General features: G+C 68.3%; 4 protein-coding genes across 4 annotated transcripts; 3 read left to right on the top strand and 1 right to left on the bottom strand.

The window, feature by feature from the left end:
- Positions 1-700: 700 nt before the first annotated feature.
- On the bottom strand, positions 701-3,713 carry GET3 (guided entry of tail-anchored proteins factor 3, ATPase; the record flags this gene model as incomplete). Its single annotated transcript, XM_082299263.1, has 7 exons — positions 701-1,068; positions 1,581-1,778; positions 2,316-2,423; positions 2,497-2,647; positions 2,793-2,941; positions 3,013-3,160; positions 3,547-3,713. 7 exons carry the CDS (start codon positions 3,711-3,713, stop codon positions 937-939), a joined length of 1,053 nt encoding a protein of 350 aa, XP_082155389.1. The 3' UTR covers positions 701-936.
- A 234-nt stretch (positions 3,714-3,947) lies between these two features.
- On the top strand, positions 3,948-5,968 carry TRIR (telomerase RNA component interacting RNase). Its single transcript, XM_082299278.1, has 3 exons — positions 3,948-4,223; positions 4,576-4,653; positions 5,311-5,968. The coding sequence occupies exons 1-3, from the start codon at positions 3,969-3,971 to the stop codon at positions 5,416-5,418; spliced, it is 441 nt and encodes a 146-aa protein (XP_082155404.1). The 5' UTR covers positions 3,948-3,968; the 3' UTR covers positions 5,419-5,968.
- A 555-nt stretch (positions 5,969-6,523) lies between these two features.
- On the top strand, positions 6,524-14,876 carry TNPO2 (transportin 2). The gene is made up of 25 exons (XM_082299253.1): positions 6,524-6,639; positions 7,314-7,494; positions 7,814-7,889; positions 8,022-8,171; positions 8,255-8,361; positions 8,555-8,688; positions 9,093-9,174; positions 9,279-9,401; positions 9,650-9,768; positions 9,870-9,930; positions 10,169-10,337; positions 10,965-11,117; positions 11,810-12,035; positions 12,288-12,459; positions 12,705-12,791; positions 12,866-12,973; positions 13,051-13,209; positions 13,286-13,373; positions 13,447-13,545; positions 13,635-13,730; positions 13,818-13,893; positions 13,990-14,089; positions 14,347-14,421; positions 14,516-14,647; positions 14,745-14,876. The coding sequence occupies exons 2-24, from the start codon at positions 7,396-7,398 to the stop codon at positions 14,621-14,623; spliced, it is 2,667 nt and encodes an 888-aa protein (XP_082155379.1). The 5' UTR covers positions 6,524-6,639; positions 7,314-7,395; the 3' UTR covers positions 14,624-14,647; positions 14,745-14,876.
- Positions 14,877-15,532: 656 nt separating this feature from the next.
- FBXW9 (F-box and WD repeat domain containing 9) lies at positions 15,533-18,260 on the top strand. The gene is made up of 11 exons (XM_082299443.1): positions 15,533-15,602; positions 15,821-16,078; positions 16,373-16,548; positions 16,641-16,772; positions 16,865-16,977; positions 17,052-17,143; positions 17,227-17,375; positions 17,455-17,568; positions 17,653-17,742; positions 17,864-17,929; positions 18,048-18,260. Exons 2-11 carry the CDS (start codon positions 15,823-15,825, stop codon positions 18,120-18,122), a joined length of 1,263 nt encoding a protein of 420 aa, XP_082155569.1. The 5' UTR covers positions 15,533-15,602; positions 15,821-15,822; the 3' UTR covers positions 18,123-18,260.
- Positions 18,261-18,439: the final 179 nt, after the last annotated feature.

The following is an 18,439-nucleotide window of genomic DNA, read 5'->3' as shown; positions in this document are numbered from 1 at the left end:
GGGCCAGCCCGCGGGGGGTGACACGCGGGTCCTCGAGGGGACACGGGGGAGGGAGGGGGGTGACAGGCGGGGGGGGGGTCCTGCTGCAGCTCCCCGGGAGTGACCGCGCCGGTCCGGCCGGTCCCGAGCCCCCCGCCCGGGGCATGGGGGAGATTGGCGCCGGGGGGCTTGTTTTGGGGCCGGGGGCGGTGTTTTGGGGCCGGGAGCGGTGTTTTGGGGCCGGGAGCGGTGTTTTGGGGCCGGGGGGGCCCCGCCCGCGCCCCCCCCGCGGCTCTGGCTCCATCGCGGTGGCCTCGGGCCAGCGCCGGGGCCGCGGGGACAGATCCCAGCGGGGCGCGGGGACGGCGCGGGTGGGGACACGGAGGGGGGGTGGCGGCCACGGGGACCCCCCCAAAACGCCGCTGAACCCCGTCTCCACCCCCCCGTGACCCCGATAACCCCCCCCCGGGACCCTAAAATCCTCCCCAGGACCCACCCCCCCGCACCCCCCACCCTTAATCCGGTGCTAATGAGGGTTCCCCACGTCCCCCGGGCTTGGGGCCAGCGGCGCTGACGTCACCGCCCCAAAATCCATCCGGACCCCCCCAATTCCACCTGCCCCCCCCAACTCCATCCGTGCCCCCTCCCCCACAAAAAAAAAAAACAACCCCAAAACCGCCCTTTTGCTTCTCAAATTTATTTACACGCCCTCCCCCCGGGAGGGGTCCCACCTCCGCCTCCCCTGCCCCAAAAACTGGGGTGACAGCGGGGGGGGGCGCACAGCCCCCGGGGGGGGGGGAAGGGAGGGGGAACCGCTCCCCCGTCCCTCCTGGGGGGGATAAATAGGGGCTGTGCCCCCCCCCACCCCTCCTCGGCAATGAGGGGGGCTATTTGGGGCTGGCAGGGACCCCCCAGGCTCTGGGGGGGTTGTTTAGGTCCGGTGGGGTTCGGGGGGGGCTATTTGGGGCTGGGGGGCTGATAGGGGTCCAGCAGGAGGGAGCTGAAGGTGTTGACCTTGTCCCCCCCCCGCACCTCGTGGGGCAGCAGCGGCAGCTTCACGATGTGGAAATCCTCGTAGAGATCCTCCATCTGCAGGGGGACCCAGGGGGTCACAGTGGGACCCCCAAAACCCCTCAGGGCCCCCCCCTGGATCCTCCCACGCCCCTTGGAGTGCCCCCCTCCAAAATCCCCCTCCCAGTCCCAGATTCCCCAAAATGAACCAAATTCCCCTCCCCTCGCCAAATTCCTTCTCTCTCCCCAGTCTGGGTTTTGGCCCCCCCCAGACTCCCCCAATTGCTTTGGGAAGAGTCCCCAGTCCCAATTCCAACCCCGGAGGAATCCTGGACCCACAAACTGCCCCACCCCAAAGCTTTTGGGGAGGGTCCCAGAGCCCCAATCCCACCCCCAGAAGCTCCTTCCCCCTCCTGACCCCGGTGTTTGGCCCCCTCTGGCCCCCCAGGTGAGGGTCAGCTGTCCAGCAACTCGGCCTAAACCCGTCCTGGGCTCCCCAAATCCCATCCCACACCCCCAGGTGAGGGTCAGCTGTCCAGACCCCAACTCGAGCCCCCCAGGCCCAGTGCTGCGCCCCAGCCGAGCGTTACCTGGTCCAGGTACTTGGCCTGGATCTTGTGGCGGGCCTCGCACATGCGGCAGGGCCGCAGCGGGTCGGGGAACACGAGCTGGTTGACCACGATGTTGTGGGTATCAATGCGGCACTTGGCCAGCTCCTGGATCAGCCGCTCCGTCTCGTACAGCGACAGGAACTCGGCGATGCACACGCAGATGAACGTGGTCTGCTCCTGGGGGGACAGCGGGGACGGTGGGGACACGGGGCAGGAACCCGGCCACGCACACGCCGGGCTGCTGCGGGGGACGCAGGGACATCGGGGACACGCTGACACCACGGGCAGGACATGGGGACAGCGGGACATGGGGACAGCGGGGGACAGCAGGACATGAGGACAGCAGGACAAGGGAACAGCGGGACACGGGGACAGCACGGGACAGCAGGACAGGGGGACAGCAGGACAGGGGGACAGCAGGACACAGCAACAGCGGGACACGGGGACACGCTGGCCCAGCACTCAGGGACTCGATCGCCATCCCCCCAGGAGGTCCCTGTCCCCATCCCGGCCCTCAGAGATCCTTATCCCCGTCCCCATCTTTGCTGTCCGTGCCCTGAGGGGTCTCTGTCCCCACCCCTGCCCTGAGGGGTCCCTGTCCCCATCCCTGCCCATCCCCTGGGCTTTATTCCTCTCAGGAATGTGCACAGACTGGCTCAGCCCCGTCCCCATCCCTGCTCCCTCCCCAGTCCCTCCCAGTGCCCCTGGCCTCACCGGGTCCTTGAACTGCTCGCTGACCGAGCGGATGACGGGCAGTGTCTCCTCCAGCTTGGACGCCAGCTGGTCGGCGTTCATGTCCCCCAGCCCCAGCATGTTGCACATCTGCCGAGGGGACACGGCTGTGACAGCTCCCTGTGACCCCCAGACCCCTGCCCGGGCTCCCCCCCGGCCCCACCTGGGAGATGAAGGGGCTGATCTGGTTCTTGATCTGCATCAGGCGCCCCAGCCCGCGCTCCACGATGGTGGGGAAGTTGAGCAGCCGCAGCGTGTGCCCGGTGGGCGCCGTGTCGAAGACCACCACCGAGAAATTCATCCCCTTCACCAACCTGGGGGCACGGGGGGGTCAGCACGGCTGGGATTTCCCCCGCCCAGAGCCCCCTCCCCACCCCCAGCGAGGCAGAGACACCCCCCAAAGCCCCCTCCCCACCCGCAGCGAGGCCAGGCCCCCCTGCAGCCCCCAGCCCAGCCCACCTCATGACCTCGGCGTAGCTCATGGCCTCGTCGATGCCGGGGAAGGCGCTCATGGCCTCCTGCATCATCTTCTTGCCCATGCTCAGCACGTTGTCCTCCTCGAAGAACTCGTCCGGCAGCTCCGCCACGCCCAGGCTGGGGTCGATCTCCTGCGGGGACGGGGAGCGGTCAGCGCGGCCCGAGGGGCTCGGGACCCCCGCGGAACCCCCCCCGGACGCACCATGGCGAAGAGGTTGTCGTAGCCCGTGACCTTGGTGGGCACCTTGGAGAACTTCTGGTCGAAGGCGTCGGAGATGTTGTGAGCGGGGTCGGTGGAGATGATCAGGACGCTCTCGCGCACCCGGGACAGCTGCACGGCCAGGCTGCAGCTGGGGACGGCGGGCACGGGGGGCTCAGGGGGGCTTGGGGGGCTCTGGGGGGGAGGTCCTGGCTCGGGATCGGCCCCCGCTGGTCCCCACGTGGGGTGGTTTGGGTTCCCTCCAGAGCTGGTGCCAGCCCGCCACGACAAAGGGGGGCAGGGGGTGAGCGAGTGACATCCTCAGGCGTGTCTGTCCCCCCTCGGGAGGGAAAAGGTGTCACCTCCCCAGGTGTCTGTGTGTCCCCCCATCTAGGTGTCGGCTCCGGTGTCCCCCCAGCACAGGGGTCCCCTGATCCTCCACTCCATCCCGATTCCTCCACCCCATCCTGATCCCTCCACGTCCCGTTCTTCCCGTCCCATCCCGGTCCCCCCGGCCCCATCCCGTCCCCGCCGCACCTGCAAGTGGTCTTGCCCACGCCGCCCTTGCCGCCCACGAAGATCCACTTGAGGCTGCGCTGCTCGATGATGTTCGCCAGCGTCGGCTCCAGCGGCTCCACGTCGGGCGCGTCCTCGAACTCCTCGGGGGCCTCGGCCGCCCACCCGCCCGCCGCCGCCGCCGCCATCTTCCCCGCGCCGCCGCCCGCCGCGCGCTGATTGGCCGGCGCGCCACCGCGGCTTCCCCGCTTTCGCTTCCCATTGGTGGGCTCGCCCGTCAATCCGCATGGGGGGCGGGGCGAAGCGGCGGGAGCCCCGCGCGTTGCCAGGCAACGCCGCCCCGCCAGCGGGGCTCTGGCTGACGTCAAAAAAAGGCGCCGCCGCCGCCGCGGCGGTCGCGCTGACGTCATCGGGCGGCGCCGGCGGCGGTGGCGGCGGACAAGATGGCGGCGCGCGGCGAGGACCGGGAGGCCCCGGAGGCGCCTTCGCCGCCCCCCCCGGGCCCGGGCGGCGGCGTCAACGTGTTCGCGAACGACGGCAGCTTCCTGGAGCTCTTCAAGCGCAAGATGGAGGCGGAGGAGCAGCAGCGGGAGCGCGAGGCGGCGGCGGCCGCGGAGGCGTCCGGCGGTGGCGGCACCGGGCTCGGCCCGCAGCGCGGGGCCGACGGCGCGAAGAGGAGCGGCGGCGCGCTCAGCTTCGTAAGGATGCGGCGGCCCGCGGGCTCCTCCCGGCTCCGCTCCCGCCGGCCCGGCCCGAACGCGTGAGGGCGGCCGTGGAGGGCCACGACCGGGGCGGCCGCGGGGCCGCTCCCGGGGGCTCCTCGGGGCTGCTCCTGGAGCTCCTCGGTCGCGGCGGTGCCTCCTCCCCGGTGCCGCTGCCGGACTCGTCTGTCCCGCTGCCTTCGCGGTCCCTCTGGGCTCTCTCCCCGTTTCTTTCCCTCCTGAGTTGCTCCAAGTCCCCGTTCCGGGGGGATCCGGGGCGGGTTGGAGCCCCGGGGGTCACCGCGGCCCCCCCGCTCCCGGTAACGGGGCAGGTGTGTCCCTTCCCCAGGTGGGGCGGCGGCGGGGGGGCAACAAACTGGCCCTGAAAACGGGAGTGGTGGCCAAGAAGCAAAAGACGGACGAGGAGGTGGCGTTGGGGGTCCCGGGAAGGGGGATTTGGGATCGGGGGAGAGGATTGGGGGTCCCGGGAAGGGGGATTTGGGATCGGGGAGGGGGATTGGGGGTCCCGGGAAGGGGGTTTGGGATCGGGGGAGAGGATTGGGGGTCCCGGAAGGGGGATTTGGGATCGGGGGAGAGGATTGGGGGTCCCGGAAGGGGGATTTGGGATTGGGGAGGGGGATTGGGGGTCCCGGAAGGGGGATTTGGGATTGGGGGAGAGGATTGGGGGTCCCGGAAGGGGGATTTGGGATCGGGGGAGAGGATTGGGGGTCCCGGAAGGGGGATTTGGGATTGGGGAGGGGGATTGGGGGTCCCGGGAAGGGGGATTTGGGATCGGGGAGGGGGATTGGGGGTCTTGGCGAGGATTTGGTGGCTGTGGGGGGAAATTGGGGGTCGCGGGGATTGGGTGGGATTTGGGGGCTGGGAAAGGGAATTTGGGGTCCCGGGGAGGAACTGGGGGTCCCGGGGGGTGGGGGGAATTTGCAACTCCTGGGGTGGGGTCGGGGCGTCCCGGGGGGTGAACGCCAGAGCCGGGGTGGGGGATCGGAAGTCGGGAGGGAGGAACCGGGGGTGCCAAGGCCCTCCCCCGATTTTTGGGTTGGTTCTGGGGTTTTTTTGGGGGCAGGTGCTGACGAGTAAAGGCGATGCCTGGGCGAAGTACCTGGCGGAGGTGCAGAAGTACAAAGCCCACCAGTGCAGCGACGACGACAAGACGCGGCCGCTGGTCAAATAGCACCGGCCCCCCCCCAAAAAAACTGCTGGGGGGCGGCCCCGAGCCCGGCCCAGACCCCCCCCAAAAATTCCCGGTCAAATAGCGCCGGCCCCGGCCCCGCCCCCCTCCCCAAAATATCCGCTGGGTGGGGGGTCCTGACCCCAGACCCCCCCTCAAAAAATTCCTGATGAAATAGTGCTGACCCCCCCCACCCGTGACCTGTGCCCACCCCCAAGGAGTGGCCACGCCCCCAAACCACCTGGCCACGCCCCTTCCCCAAAAATGCGTTTGAAGCCCCCCCCCCCACCCTTTGAAAGTAACCGGGGGGGGGGTTCCGACCCCACCCCCTCCCCCCAAAAGCCCTGGCCCAGGTGGGGGGTCCGGCCCGTGCCCCCCCTGTAAATACCTATTTAAGGGTGGGGGGCGCCGGCCCCGCCCCTTTTATATCGTCACACCCCCCACCTTGACGTCACAGCGCTGCCCCCCCCGCCCCCTCCCCTAATCCAAGTTTTGGGGGGAAATGGGGAATTTGGGGGGGGGGGGCGGCGCAGCATTAAAGAGCTCAGAGGTTTCGGAGGTGCTGAGGAGTTTTTGGGGGTCGGGGAGGGGCGGTTTTGGCGGCAGGTGTGGGAGGGACCTTGCTTTATTCCCCCCCCTCCCCTTTCCCCTGCACTGAGTTTTTCCTGGTTTGGGGGGGTTTTCACCCAAATAAAGTTTGGGAGGAACACCTTTGGCCTGTGCCCAGTTCCCCCTGAATCCCCCACCACCTCCTCCCAGCTGCCCTGATCCCCATCCCAGTTCCTCCCAGTCCCTTCTGGACCCCTTCCCACTCCCCCCAGTTTCCCCCCAGTTGCCCCCAGTGCCGCCGCTCCCCTTGGCGCTCGCTAAACGGATTGGCGGTGACGTTCCCCCCTTCACCTGCAATGGTTCCGCCCGCGCGCGGTGTGCGCTGGGATTTGTAGTGCCCGCTGTGTTTCGGGGGTTCGGCGCATGCGCGTTGTAACCCCGCCTCTTCCCGCGCGTGGCTCCACCCTTTCCCGCTGAGGCCCCGCCCCCGCTGCGCACGTGACGCGGCCGCGCGGGGCGGACGGTGGCCGGCGGGGGTCACGGGGGGCAGCGGCGAAACCCCCCCGGCCGCGCTCCGACCCCCCCCCCCGAACACCGGGACCCCCCCCCCGCAAAAAACCACCGGGATCGCCCCCAAAACCACACCGGGACCTCCCCCCAAAACTCACCGGGCAGGTACCGGCAGCGCGGGGGGCGGCGGGAGCGGCGCGCGGGGCCTGGTGGAGGGGGGGGTAGCGAAGGGGGCGCTGAGGGGAGAATTGGGGGGTCCCTGGGGGGCGAGAGGGAGACGGAGCGGGGGGAGATTGGGGGGGCCCCGGGGAGGGGTTTGGGGGTCTCGAGGGCTTGAAACGGGGGTTCGGGAGGGAACTGAGGGACGGGGGGGGGGAGGTTGGGGAGCTTGGGGGGGGGGGTGTGAAGGGGGCTGGGGGGGCAGATTGGGGGGCTGGGGGGGCAGTTGGGGTGGGGGGAGGCTTTGAGGGCGCGTGGGGGGCGGGATGGGGGGGGCGAGGGTCTCAAAGCGGGGAGGGGGGGGGGCGGATGGGGCTGGGGGGGCAGCGGAGGTGCCGGAGGTTGGGGGGGGAGGGAGGGGAGGCTTATCCGGGGGCGGGGGCCCGGGGGGGACACCGGACCCTTCCCTCCCCCCCCCCATCGCCGTTCTCCCGCCATTCCCGGCCCCACGTGCGCGGCGCGTGGGTCCGGTCCCGGCTCCTGCGGGGGGATCCCCGCGGTGCCCCCCCCCCCCCACAACGGGGACCGAGTCCATCCCGGGGGAGTCCCCAAATGTCCCCGTCCCCCCCCCCCCGTGCTGCCCCCTCCCCAACCCTGCTTCCCGCTCTCTCCGCTGCCAGCCGGGGTCGCTGCCTCCGGGACGACCCTCCCGGGACTCCCGCGGACCCCTCCGGGCCCCCCCCCGGGCCCCCCGGGCCGGCCATGGACTGGCAGCCGGACGAGCAGGGCCTGCAGCAGGTGCTGCAGCTGCTCAAGGACTCGCAGTCGCCCAACACGGCCACGCAGCGCGTGGTGCAGGATGTATCCTTGGGGGCTGGGACCCCCGGGATGGGGCTGGGAGCACCGGGATGGGGCTGGGAGCACCAGGATTTGGGGAGGACCCCCAGGAGTGAAGCTGAGAGCTCCAGGATTGGGTCTGGGGGGTTTAGATCCTCTCAGGGCAGGGGTCTTGGGACTGGGGGGTTCAGGTCCTCGGGGTGGGGGTGGCTTTAGTGCTGATGGGAAAATTGGGGTGGGCGATGTGGGATGGGCATCCCTGGTCCTGGGTGTCCCTGGCCCTGTGTCCCCTCGTCTCCCTGTGTCCCTTTTTGTCCCTGCCTGCTCCTTGACCTCCCTACAGAAGCTGAAGCAGCTGAACCAGTTCCCGGATTTCAACAATTACCTGATTTTTGTGCTCACGCGCCTCAAGTCCGAAGGTGGGCGGCAATCTGGGGGTCCTTGAGGGGGTCCTAGAGGTTTTTGGGGGGGTGCCAGTGCCCACTGGAGCCATTTTGTGGGCGATCCAACTCCCGGTCCCCCTCCAAACACCCCGTTTCCCCCTCCCCCAGATGAGCCCACGCGCTCCCTGAGCGGGCTGATCCTCAAGAACAACGTCAAGGCGCATTTCCAGAGCTTCCCCCCGCCCGTGGCTGAGTTCATCAAGCAGGAGTGCCTGAACCACCTGGGCGACGCCTCGTCCCTCATCCGTGCCACCATCGGTCAGGGGCGACCCCAAAACCAGCCCCAAAAACCCCCAAAATCCCCCCCAAGCCCCCCAACTCATCTGTCCCCCCCATCCCAGGTATCCTGATCACCACCATCGCCTCCAAGGGGGAGCTGCAGATGTGGCCGGAGCTGCTGCCCCAGCTCTGCAACCTGCTCAACTCTGAGGATTACAACACCTGCGAGGTCTGGGGGGCACCTGGGGTGGGGCTGAACACCCCCAGACCCACCTCAACCCCCAAAACCCATCCTAAAGCATGCCTGAATACCTTGTAAAACCACCTGCACCCCCAAAACACACCTTAAATCCCCCCTGAACATCCCCAGACCCACCTGCACCCCCAAATCCCACCGGCAACTCCCCCCTTTCCCCTCCCAGGGCGCTTTTGGGGCGCTGCAGAAGATCTGCGAGGACTCCTCGGAGCTGCTGGACAGCGACGCCCTGAACCGGCCCCTCAACGTCATGATCCCCAAGTTCCTGCAGTTCTTCAAGCACTGCAGCCCCAAAATCAGGTGTGGGGGACAGGTGGGGACACGCCTGTGACCCCATTGCCTCGGGGGGGGGTAGGGATGTGGGGGGATGTTGTTCTTGGAACTGCTGAAGCGGCCCCAAAAAAATCCTGATTTCCGAAAGCGCCTGGATTCCCAAATTTGTCTCCCACCTGCTCCCCATTTTTTTGGGGGAGGGGTCACACTGGGCAGCCCTCAAACAGTCCCAGGTGTCCCCCAAGTGCAGCGCTGGGGGGGTTTTAGGGTGGGTTTTGGGGTTGCGGGTGGGTCTGGGGGCCTTCAGGTGGGTTTAGGAGGGTTCAGGTGGGTTTCAGGGTGGGTTTTAGGGCTCCAGGTGGGTCTGGGAGTTCCCAGGTGTGTTTTAGGGTGGGTTTTGGGGCTCCAGGTGACCCCCCCGTGCCCTGCAGGTCCCACGCCATCGCCTGCGTCAACCAGTTCATCATGGACCGGGCGCAGGCGCTGATGGAGAACATCGACACTTTCATCGAGGTGGGGACGCCCCTGGGGGTCCTGGGGGGGAGTTTTGGGGTCCCAGGGGAGGGTTTTGGGGTCCCTGGGGAGGGTTTTGGGGTCTCATCTGTGCCCCTCCCCAGCACCTGTTCGCGCTGGCGGTGGACGAGGACCCCGAGGTGCGCAAGAACGTCTGCAGGGCGCTGGTGATGCTGCTGGAGGTGCGCATCGACCGCCTGATCCCGCACATGTACAGCATCATCCAGGTGAGCGTGGGGCCTCGGGTCACCCGGGCACGGGCGAGCGGTTTAAGGGTTACCTGGTGTGGTGAGTGACCCTGAAATCCCTGAAACTCACCCCAAAATACCCCAGAATCCCCCCCCAAAACCCGCTCCAGAGCAGTGAGTGAGCCCAGAATCCCCCCCAGGTGAGGGATTTGAGGGGTTCCCTGTGCCCAGGTGAGGGTTTTTGGGGTCACCTGTGCCAGGTGAGCTCACCTGTGCCCCCACCCCAGTACATGCTGCAGCGGACGCAGGACAGCGACGAGAACGTGGCGCTCGAGGCCTGCGAGTTCTGGCTGACGTTGGCGGAGCAGCCGATCTGCAAGGACGTGCTGACCGCACACCTGGTGCAGTGAGTGACCCCAAAATCCCCTAAACCCACCCCAAAACGCACCCCAGAGCTCACGGCACACCCGGTGCAGTGAGTGACCCCAAAATCCACCCTCAATCCAGGCTGATCCCAATCCTGGTGCACGGCATGAGGTACTCGGAGATCGACATCATCCTGCTCAAGGTGGGCACTGGGGGAGCTCGTACTGGTGTAACTGGGAGCAGTGGGGTGCCCTGGAGATGATGACCAACCTGAACTGACCCCTGTGATGGTCATTTGTGTTCGTACTGTCTGATCCGGGCGCTGTCGCGACATGACGTCACGCCGCGATATGACGTCACGCCGCGATACGATGACGTCACGCCGCGATACGATGACGTCACGCCGCGATACGATGACGTCACGCCACGATTCCCCCCAGGGCGACGTGGAGGAGGACGAGGCGGTCCCCGACAGCGACCAGGACATCAAGCCACGCTTCCACAAGTCGCGCACGGTGACCCTGGCGCACGAGGAGCAGCGGGGCGGGGACGGCGACGGGGACGGCGATGACGAGGACGACGACGATGCCCTGTCCGACTGGAACCTGCGTAGGAACACGGCGTTGGGGTTTGGGGCAGTGAGCGACCCCGAAATCCCTGAAATCTGCCCTAAAGTCCACCCCAAAATCCACCCTGAAATCCCTGAAATCCACCCCAAAATCCACGCTGAAATCTGCCCTAAAATCTACCCTGAAATCCACCCCAAAATCAACCCTGAAATCCGCCCCAAAGTCCACCCCAAAATCCACCCTGAAGTCTGCCCCAAAGTCCACCCCGAAATCCGCCCCAAAATCCACCCTGAAATCCCTGAAATCTGCCCCTAAGTCTACCCCAGGATCCACCCTGAAATTCCTGAAATCTGCCCCAAAGTCCACTCCAGAATCCACCCTGAAATCCCTGAAACCCGCCCCAAAGTCCACCCCAAAATCCCTGAAATCCACCCCAAATCCACCCCAAAATCCCTGAAATCCACCCCGAAATCCACTCTCAAACCCTCTCCTGAGCTCACGGCACACCTGGTGCAGTGAGTGACCCCAAAATCCCTGAAATCCTGTGGGGTTTTGGGTCATCTCTGTGGGTTTTGGGGTGTTCCTCTGGGTTTTGGGGTGTCTGTGCAGGTTTTGGGGTGTCCCCGGTGGTTTTGGGGTGTCCCCAGGGTGTCATTAACCCCTTCAGGGAAGTGCTCGGCGGCGGCGCTGGACGTCCTGGCCAACGTGTTCCGGGAGGAGCTGCTGCCCCACCTGCTGCCCCTGCTCAAGGAGCTGCTCTTCCACCTCGAGTGGGTGGTCAAGGAGTCGGGGATCCTGGTCCTGGGGGCCATCGCCGAAGGTGGGCACCCCAAAATGGCCCTTTGGGGATGGGATCCCCATCCTGGGGGACCCCAAAACACAAGCCCCAACCCAATCCTGATCCAGGGGATCCTGGTTTTGGGGGGTGAAAATCCTGATCATGAGGGATTTCTGACCCAATCCCTGTCCTGGCAAAGCCCCAGACTGACCTTGGGGGGAGATCCTGCTCTTGGGGAGGGATCCCGGTCCTTTGAAGGGGAAAATCCCTGTCCTGGCTGACCCTCAGAGTGACCCTTGGGGGACCAAACCCTGTTCTGGCTGACCCTCAGAGTGACCCTTAGGGGACTAAACCGTGTCCTGGCTGACCCTCAGAGTGACCTTTAGGCGACCAAACTGTGTCCTGGCTGACCCTCAGAGTGACCCTTAGGGGACCAAACCCTGTCCTGGCTGACCCTCAGAGTGACCCTTGGGGGACCAAACTGTGTCCTGGCTGACCCTCAGAGTGACCCTTAGGGGACCAAACCCTGTTCTGGCTGACCCTCAGAGTGACCCTTAGGGGACCAAACCCTGTCCTGGCTGACCCTCAGAGTGACCCTTGGGGGACCAAACCCTGTTCTGGCTGACCCTCAGAGTGACCCTTAGGGGACCAAACCCTGATCTCGCTGGAGGAACCCGTTCTTGGGAGGGAAAACCCCAAGCCCGGGTGTCTCTGACGCCGTGCCCGCCCCACAGGCTGCATGCAGGGCATGGTGCCCTACCTGCCCGAGCTGATCCCACACCTGATCCGGTGCCTGGCTGACCGCAAGGCCCTGGTCCGCTCCATCGCCTGCTGGACGCTGAGCCGCTACGCGCACTGGGTGGTGGCGCAGCCCCCCGAGCTCTACCTGAAGCCCCTCATGACCGAGCTGCTGCAGCGCATCCTGGACAGCAACAAGCGCGTGCAGGAGGCCGCCTGCAGGTGACGCTGGGTGGGGACAGGTGACGCTGCTGGGGGGAGTTTTGGGTGGTTTGGGGACGTTCAGGGTCTGTGGGATGGCTCTGAGCCCTCCCCGGGGGTGATGACACCGTTCCCCCGATCCCTGTGAGGACGCCTTGTGTTCGTACTGCCTGACCCGGTGGGGCTCTCAGCCTAGTTTGGGATGGGGAGGGGGGGGTCCTGTGGGGTTTTCTTGGGGTCTCTGACCCCGTTTTGGGGTGTCCTTGTCCCCAGTGCCTTCGCCACGTTGGAGGAGGAGGCGTGCACGGAGCTGGTGCCGTACCTGAGCTTCATCCTGGACACGCTCGTCTTCGCCTTCGGCAAGTACCAGCACAAGAACCTGCTCATCCTCTACGACGCCATCGGCACCTTGGCTGACTCCGTGGGCCACCACCTCAACCAGCCGGTGTGTCCCCAGCCTCCCTCAGTGTCCCCAGCCTCCCTCAGTGTCCCCAACCCCCCCCAGGCTGTCCCCGTCCCCCTGTCCGAGCCCGGTGATGACCACAGACATTCGAATCCTGAACTCCCCCTGTGGATCTCACTGGTCTGAGGGCCCTCAGGGCACGGCTGCTGCGTGTCCCCAACCCCCTCCCCGCTGTCCCCAAGCCCCCCCGGGGTGTCCCCACCCCGTGTGACACCCCCTGCTCGCAGGAGTACATCCAGAAGCTGATGCCGCCGCTCATCCAGAAGTGGAACGAGCTCAAGGACGAGGACAAGGACCTGTTCCCGCTGCTGGAGGTGGGTCGGGGGTGGCCTGAGCGGGGGTGGCCGTCCCTGAGCCGCCCCTCCACGACGTCCCCTGCTGTCCCCAGTGCCTGTCCTCGGTGGCCACGGCCCTGCAGAGCGGCTTCCTGCCCTACTGCGAGCCCGTCTACCAGCGCTGCGTCACCCTGGTGCAGAAGACGCTGGCCCAGGCCATGGTGAGCCCCTCGCCGGCGCTGGGGGGGGGGTCGGGGAGGTGCCAGCCACCCCCCCGCGGTGACAGCGGCCCCCCCAGATGTACAACCAGCACCCGGAGCAGTACGAGGCCCCCGACAAGGATTTCATGATCGTGGCGCTGGACCTGCTCAGCGGCCTGGCCGAAGGGCTCGGTGGCCACGTGGAGCAGCTGGTGGCCCGCTCCAACATCATGACCCTGCTGTTCCAGTGCATGCAGGTGAGGGGGGGACCCCCGAACCCCCACACCCCTCCCACGCCCACCCGGGCCCTCACCCGTGCCCTCGCTGCCCCAGGACACGATGCCCGAGGTGCGGCAGAGCTCCTTTGCCCTCCTGGGCGACCTCACCAAGGCCTGCTTTGTGCACGTCAAGCCCTGCATCGGTGAGTTTCGGGGTCCCCCGAATTTGGGGTGGGCGGGGGGTTTGTCTGCACTCACCTGTGCTCCCTCCCCCAGCCGAGTTCATGCCCATCCTCGGCACCAACCTGAACCCCGAGTTCATCTCCGTGTGCAACAACGCAACCTGGGCCATCGGGGAGATCTGCATGCAGATGGGTGAGCGGCCCCCCCAGGGCTCCCCTGAGACCCCCAGAGCTCCCTCAACCCCCCCAGAGCTCCCCTGAACCCCCCCTTTGCCCCCCCAGGCGCGGAGATGCAGCCCTACGTCCCCATGGTCCTCAACAACCTCGTGGAGATCATCAACCGCCCCAACACCCCCAAAACGCTCCTGGAGAACACGGGTGAGCCTTTGAGGGGCTCCCCCAACAGTTCCTGCGTGTGAGGGGGGGTCCCCAAAATCCTCAATCCGTGTCCCGCTCTCTCCCCAGCCATCACTATCGGGCGCCTCGGCTTCGTGTGCCCGCAGGAGGTGGCCCCGATGCTGCAGCAGTTCATCCGGCCCTGGTGAGTTCTGCGGTGGCTTTTGGGGGTCCCCAGAACTTTTGGGGTGGGGGTTGGAGGGCGCTGAACCCCGATTTCTCCCCCTTTTGCCCCCACCAGGTGCACGTCGCTGCGGAACATCCGCGACAATGAGGAGAAGGACTCGGCCTTCCGGGGCATCTGCGTCATGATCGGGGTCAACCCCGGGGGGGTCGTGCAGGTGCGGGGGGGTCCCAGGTTTTGGGGGGGTCTCCAGGGTATTTTTTTTGGGGGGGGGGGGAGCACCTTGTTCTGGAGCCAAGTGCTCCTTGTTTTGGGGTGAGTGAAGAGCGTGAGGGGTGGGGGTTACCCTTGGGGGGATCCCAGCCCTTGATGGGGTGGTTTTGGGGGGGGGGGGATTTTTGGTCTCCGGCCAAAACTGGGGGTCCCTGGCTTGTTCCCCTCCCCATTGCCCCATTTTTGGGATGTTTCCCCCAGGATTTCATCTTCTTCTGCGACGCCGTCGCGTCCTGGGTGAGCCCCAAGGACGACCTGCGGGACATGTTCTACAAGGTAACCGCAGGCCGGGGGGCTCGGGGACCCCGCAGTTCTTTGGGGGGGGCCCTGCAGGGCTCCCAGGTTTTGATTTTTCGCCCCCTCCCCGCAGATCCTGCACGGCTTCAAGGCCCAGGTGGGTGAGGAGAACTGGCAGCAGTTCTCGGAGCAGTTCCCCCCCCTGCTCAAGGACCGGCTGGCGGCGTTTTACGGGGTCTAAGCCAGGTGCAAACACCTCAAACAGGTGCGGGGGGGGCGCAGCACCCCAAAAACCCCCGGGGGGCGGGGGCACAGGTGATCCCCTCCCCCCTCCAACCATCGCTGCTGCTGTTCCCCCTCAGGTCGGCGCCGGGAGCCCGTCGGGGACGGCGGCCGGGAGGGACCCCGCGGTGCCCGGGGGGGGTCGGGGGGGCCGGGGCGCGGTGCCCCGGTCCCGGGGGGGGCCCCGAGAGCAGTTGCACCCCCGGGGAACGAATAAAGGGGGGGGGGCTGGGGGTGGGGGCCGCGGGAGGGGGGGACCCGCGGCGGGGGCTCCAAACCCTGGGGGAGGGGCCCAAATCCCTGGTGGGGGAGGGCGAAAATCGGGGCTGGAGGGGCCAAAAAAGGGTGGGGGGGGCCCGTTCCCGTGTGTCTCCCCGGTGTCCCCGTGTCCCCCCCGCATGAAGCCTCCGCCCCTCCCCCACACACGTCCACAGGAACGCGTCGAGCCCCGGGCGGGGGGGGGCGCGGGGGGGCTGGGGGCCGGGGGGGGCCGAGCCACCGCCGTTGTGCTTCGTCGTGAGCGAGTCGGTGCCACGTTCCGCGTGTTTGATTTGCCCGTTTTTGTTCCGTTTTTTTACCGTTTACAGGGCGGGGATCGGGGGGAGGGTGTGGCGAGGGAGGGGGCGGGGACCCGGTTGTGTCGCGCCGGGCGGCACAAGAAAGGCCGTTGTGGACCGTGCGCTGTGTCCGTGTCGTTTGTTACCGGGGGGACAACGGGGAGGGTTTCTGGGGGGGTCCGGGGGGATTTTGGGGTCGCTCCGCGCTCCCGGAGCTGCCGCGACGCCTCCATGGCCACACGTGGCTCACTTCCGGTGCCGCCTGATGACGTCATGGCGATGCTTGCAATGCCATTGGCTGGTTCGCGGGTCGCGCCGGAAGTGGCTCCCGCCGTGGCCGTGGCGACGGGACGCGGCGGGGCCGGGCTGGGCCGGGACCCGGTACCGGGGGGGGGGGCGAGGGGAGGGTCGGGGGCTCTGATTTGAGGGGGGAGGGCGGTGTTGGGGTGCGTCCCGGTACCGGGGGAACGGAGTGAGGACTTCGCGATACCGGGCAACCGGGGAGGGTGGTTCCGCTTTGGGGCGGATCCCGGTGTCCCGGAGGGACGGGGAGCAGTGCCGGGGCCGCGCTCGGTGCTGACCCCGTTCCCCCTCCCCAGCCATGGATGGGCCCCCCGCGCCCACCGCCGCCTCTCCCGCGGAGCCCGACGGGCCGGCGGCGGGCGCGGGGGTCCCGGGGGGGCTCCTGGCGCTGCCGCCGGAGCTGCTGCTGCGGATCTGCGGCTTCCTGCGGGCGCGGGAGGTGCGGCGGGTGCTGCCGTGCGTCTGCCGGGCCCTGCGGGACGTGGCCCGGGACGCCGTGGCCTGGCGGCTCCGGCTGCAGCGCCGCGCCCGCCGCCCCCTCCCCGCGCTGCCAGGTGGGTCTGGGGGCGCCCGGGACCCTCCCGGGGGGCGGGGGGATGTCCCCGGTCCCGCCGCGTTCGCTGGGGGCACCTCGGGGGGAGATGTGGGGAGTTGGGACCCCTCCGAAGCCCCATTTCCCCCTCCCCAGCGCCTCATTGCCCCCCCCGGAAAGGACCCCGAGGTGTCTCTGGGGGACCCCCCGAGGGGTCACCCCGGACTTGGGGGACCCTCCTGGCCGCCCCAAACCTCGGCGTTGGGTGGGATCCCCACCTGCACAGCCGCCATCCTCTGAAGGGTCTGTGGGACAGGCTCGGGGACCACCCACGATTTTGGGGCCCCCCCAGAGGATGGCTTCGACTGGGCGGCCGCGTGCGAGGACCTGGAGGAGCACCTGGAGCGCTGGGGGGCCGGGGGGGCCCCCATGGAGCACTTCTCCCTGGACGAAGGGCACTTCGCCTCCGTCGACTCCGTCCTGCTGCTGCAGGTGGGACCCGCCGGGCCCTGGGCGGGGGCGGGGAGGTCTCCTGGAGCTCCAGGAGGGTCCCCAGCTCACCGGCGGCCCCTTCCCGTTTCCAGGGGGGGTCCCTGTGCGTCTCGGGGGGCCGCGACCGCAACGTGAACCTGTGGGACCTGCGGGAGCTGGGCCGGGGCCCCCCCGGGAAGGTGCTGGTGAAGGCGCTGGGCTCGGGGCGCAGCGGGACCCACAAGGTGCGGCTCAGACCCCACAACCCCCTCCCTCGGGGGGTCCCGGGGCGGGTTTGGGGTCCGGCAGCGCCTGTGGGTCCCCCCCCACCCCCCAGGGCTGGGTCTGGTGCTTGGCTGCGCGGGACACCCGGGTCTGCTCCGGCTCCTGGGACAGCACCGTGAAGCTCTGGGACCTGGCGGCCGAGGGGCAGCAGTTCGGGGAGATCAGGTACGGCCCGGGGGGGGCCGGGGGGGGCTGGGGGCGGCCGCGGGGGTCCCGCTGACCCCCCCCCACTCCCCCAGGGAGAAGGCGGCCGTGCTGTGCCTCTCGTACCGCCCCGACGTCCTCGTCACCGGCACCTACGACAAGACGGTGACCGTGTACGACCCGCGAGGTACTGGGGGGGTGTTGGGCGGGGTGGGGGCTCTGGGGGTGTCCCACCGACCCCCCTGACCACCCCCCCCCCCCTCCTCCCAGCCGGGCAGGCCCAGGTGAGCAGCTACAAGCCCCACGCCAGCGCTGTCCTGTCGCTGGCAGCCGACGAGCGGCTCATCGTGTCGGGCAGCGAGGACCGGACCCTCGTGGTGTTCGACCGCCGCGCCGGCGCCGTCCTGCAGCGGCTGCAGGTGGGGGCTGTGCCCCACGTCCTCCCCCGGAGGGTCCCCTGTGCCCTCCGCGGTGACCCTCAGGGCGTGTCCTCCACAGCTGGACAATTACCTGCTGTCCATGTCCTACCGGGGCTCACAGCTCTGGGCTGGGGACAACCAGGGCCGTGTGTACCTGTTCGGCAGCGGCGGCGGCGGCTTCCAGCCCGCCCGGGTAGGGACTTTGGGGGGTCACGGGGGGTTGTGGGGGTCAGGTCCCCTCTCCCGAGCCTCACGAGGGGTTTCTGTCCCCCTGCAGTACTTCGACGTGGGGCACCGGCTGCAGATCACGGGGCTCTGGCACTCACTGGGCTCGCTCTACACCACGTCCACGGACAGGACGCTGCGGGTGGGGGTCCCCACGGCTCGGCCCCGCGGGGCTGGGCTGGGGGGGCCCTGAGAGGGCTGGGGGGCTCCTCGCTGGGCTGAGGGCGCTGCTGACCTCCGGCTTTGCCTTTCCTTTCCTGCAGATCCACGTCCCCACAGATCCCCCCCGCACCATCTGCTCCTGGACACACGACGACGTCCTCAACGGGGTGAGGAGCTGTCCCCAGCCCTTGCACACGCGTGTGCACACGCAGCCCCTCCCGGGATGCCCCCCAAGCTCCCCCGGAGTGTCCCCAGCTCCCCTGAAGCTCTTCTGGCCTCCCCCAGATCAGTGTGGACGGGGACGTGGTAGCCGCGGCCTCGGGGGGACTCTCGGTGGAGGTGTGGAGGCTCCGGACCTGATGCTGGCGGGAGGGCTCAGACCGCGCCCCGCGGGCTCCCCGGTGCGCTCCCCACTGTGGCGGGGCAGGGCCCGGATCCGGGACGTCGGTGGGGCTGGACGCTGCCGCCTATTCATGGGTATTAAAGGATTGGACTGGAGCGGAGCTTGTGCGCCCCCGCGGGTTTGGGGTGAATTTGGGCGGGTTTGGGGCGTTTGCGGCCGTGCCGGGACTCCCTCGGTGCAGCGCCGGCCTCGGCACCGGCGCCTTTTCGCGTCTGCGAGATTCCCGTCCCTCCACGGCCGCCGTCCCGCCAAGATGGCGGCGCGCGGCTGTACG

The sequence above is a fragment of the Coloeus monedula genome (genome assembly GCF_965178545.1).
Source record: "Coloeus monedula genome assembly, chromosome: 31".
Lineage (NCBI taxonomy): Eukaryota > Metazoa > Chordata > Aves > Passeriformes > Corvidae > Coloeus > Coloeus monedula.
This window is presented reverse-complemented; position numbering and strand designations above follow the sequence as displayed.

Bases quoted from the DNA above. Each gene is read 5' to 3' on its own strand.
- TRIR (XM_082299278.1), top strand. From the start codon at position 3,969: ATGGCGGCGCGCGGCGAGGACCGGGAGGCCCCGGAGGCGCCTTCGCCG. The intron at 4,224-4,575 runs GTAAGGATGCGG...TCCCTTCCCCAG, and splicing joins GCGGCGGCGCGCTCAGCTTC to GTGGGGCGGCGGCGGGGGGG. The intron at 4,654-5,310 runs GTGGCGTTGGGG...TTTTGGGGGCAG, and splicing joins AGCAAAAGACGGACGAGGAG to GTGCTGACGAGTAAAGGCGA.
- TNPO2 (XM_082299253.1), top strand. From the start codon at position 7,396: ATGGACTGGCAGCCGGACGAGCAGGGCCTGCAGCAGGTGCTGCAGCTG. The intron at 10,338-10,964 runs GTAGGAACACGG...TAACCCCTTCAG, and splicing joins CCTGTCCGACTGGAACCTGC to GGAAGTGCTCGGCGGCGGCG. The intron at 14,090-14,346 runs GTGCGGGGGGGT...TGTTTCCCCCAG, and splicing joins ACCCCGGGGGGGTCGTGCAG to GATTTCATCTTCTTCTGCGA.
- FBXW9 (XM_082299443.1), top strand. From the start codon at position 15,823: ATGGATGGGCCCCCCGCGCCCACCGCCGCCTCTCCCGCGGAGCCCGAC. The intron at 17,376-17,454 runs GTGGGGGCTGTG...TGTCCTCCACAG, and splicing joins CCGTCCTGCAGCGGCTGCAG to CTGGACAATTACCTGCTGTC. The intron at 17,743-17,863 runs GTGGGGGTCCCC...CCTTTCCTGCAG, and splicing joins CCACGGACAGGACGCTGCGG to ATCCACGTCCCCACAGATCC.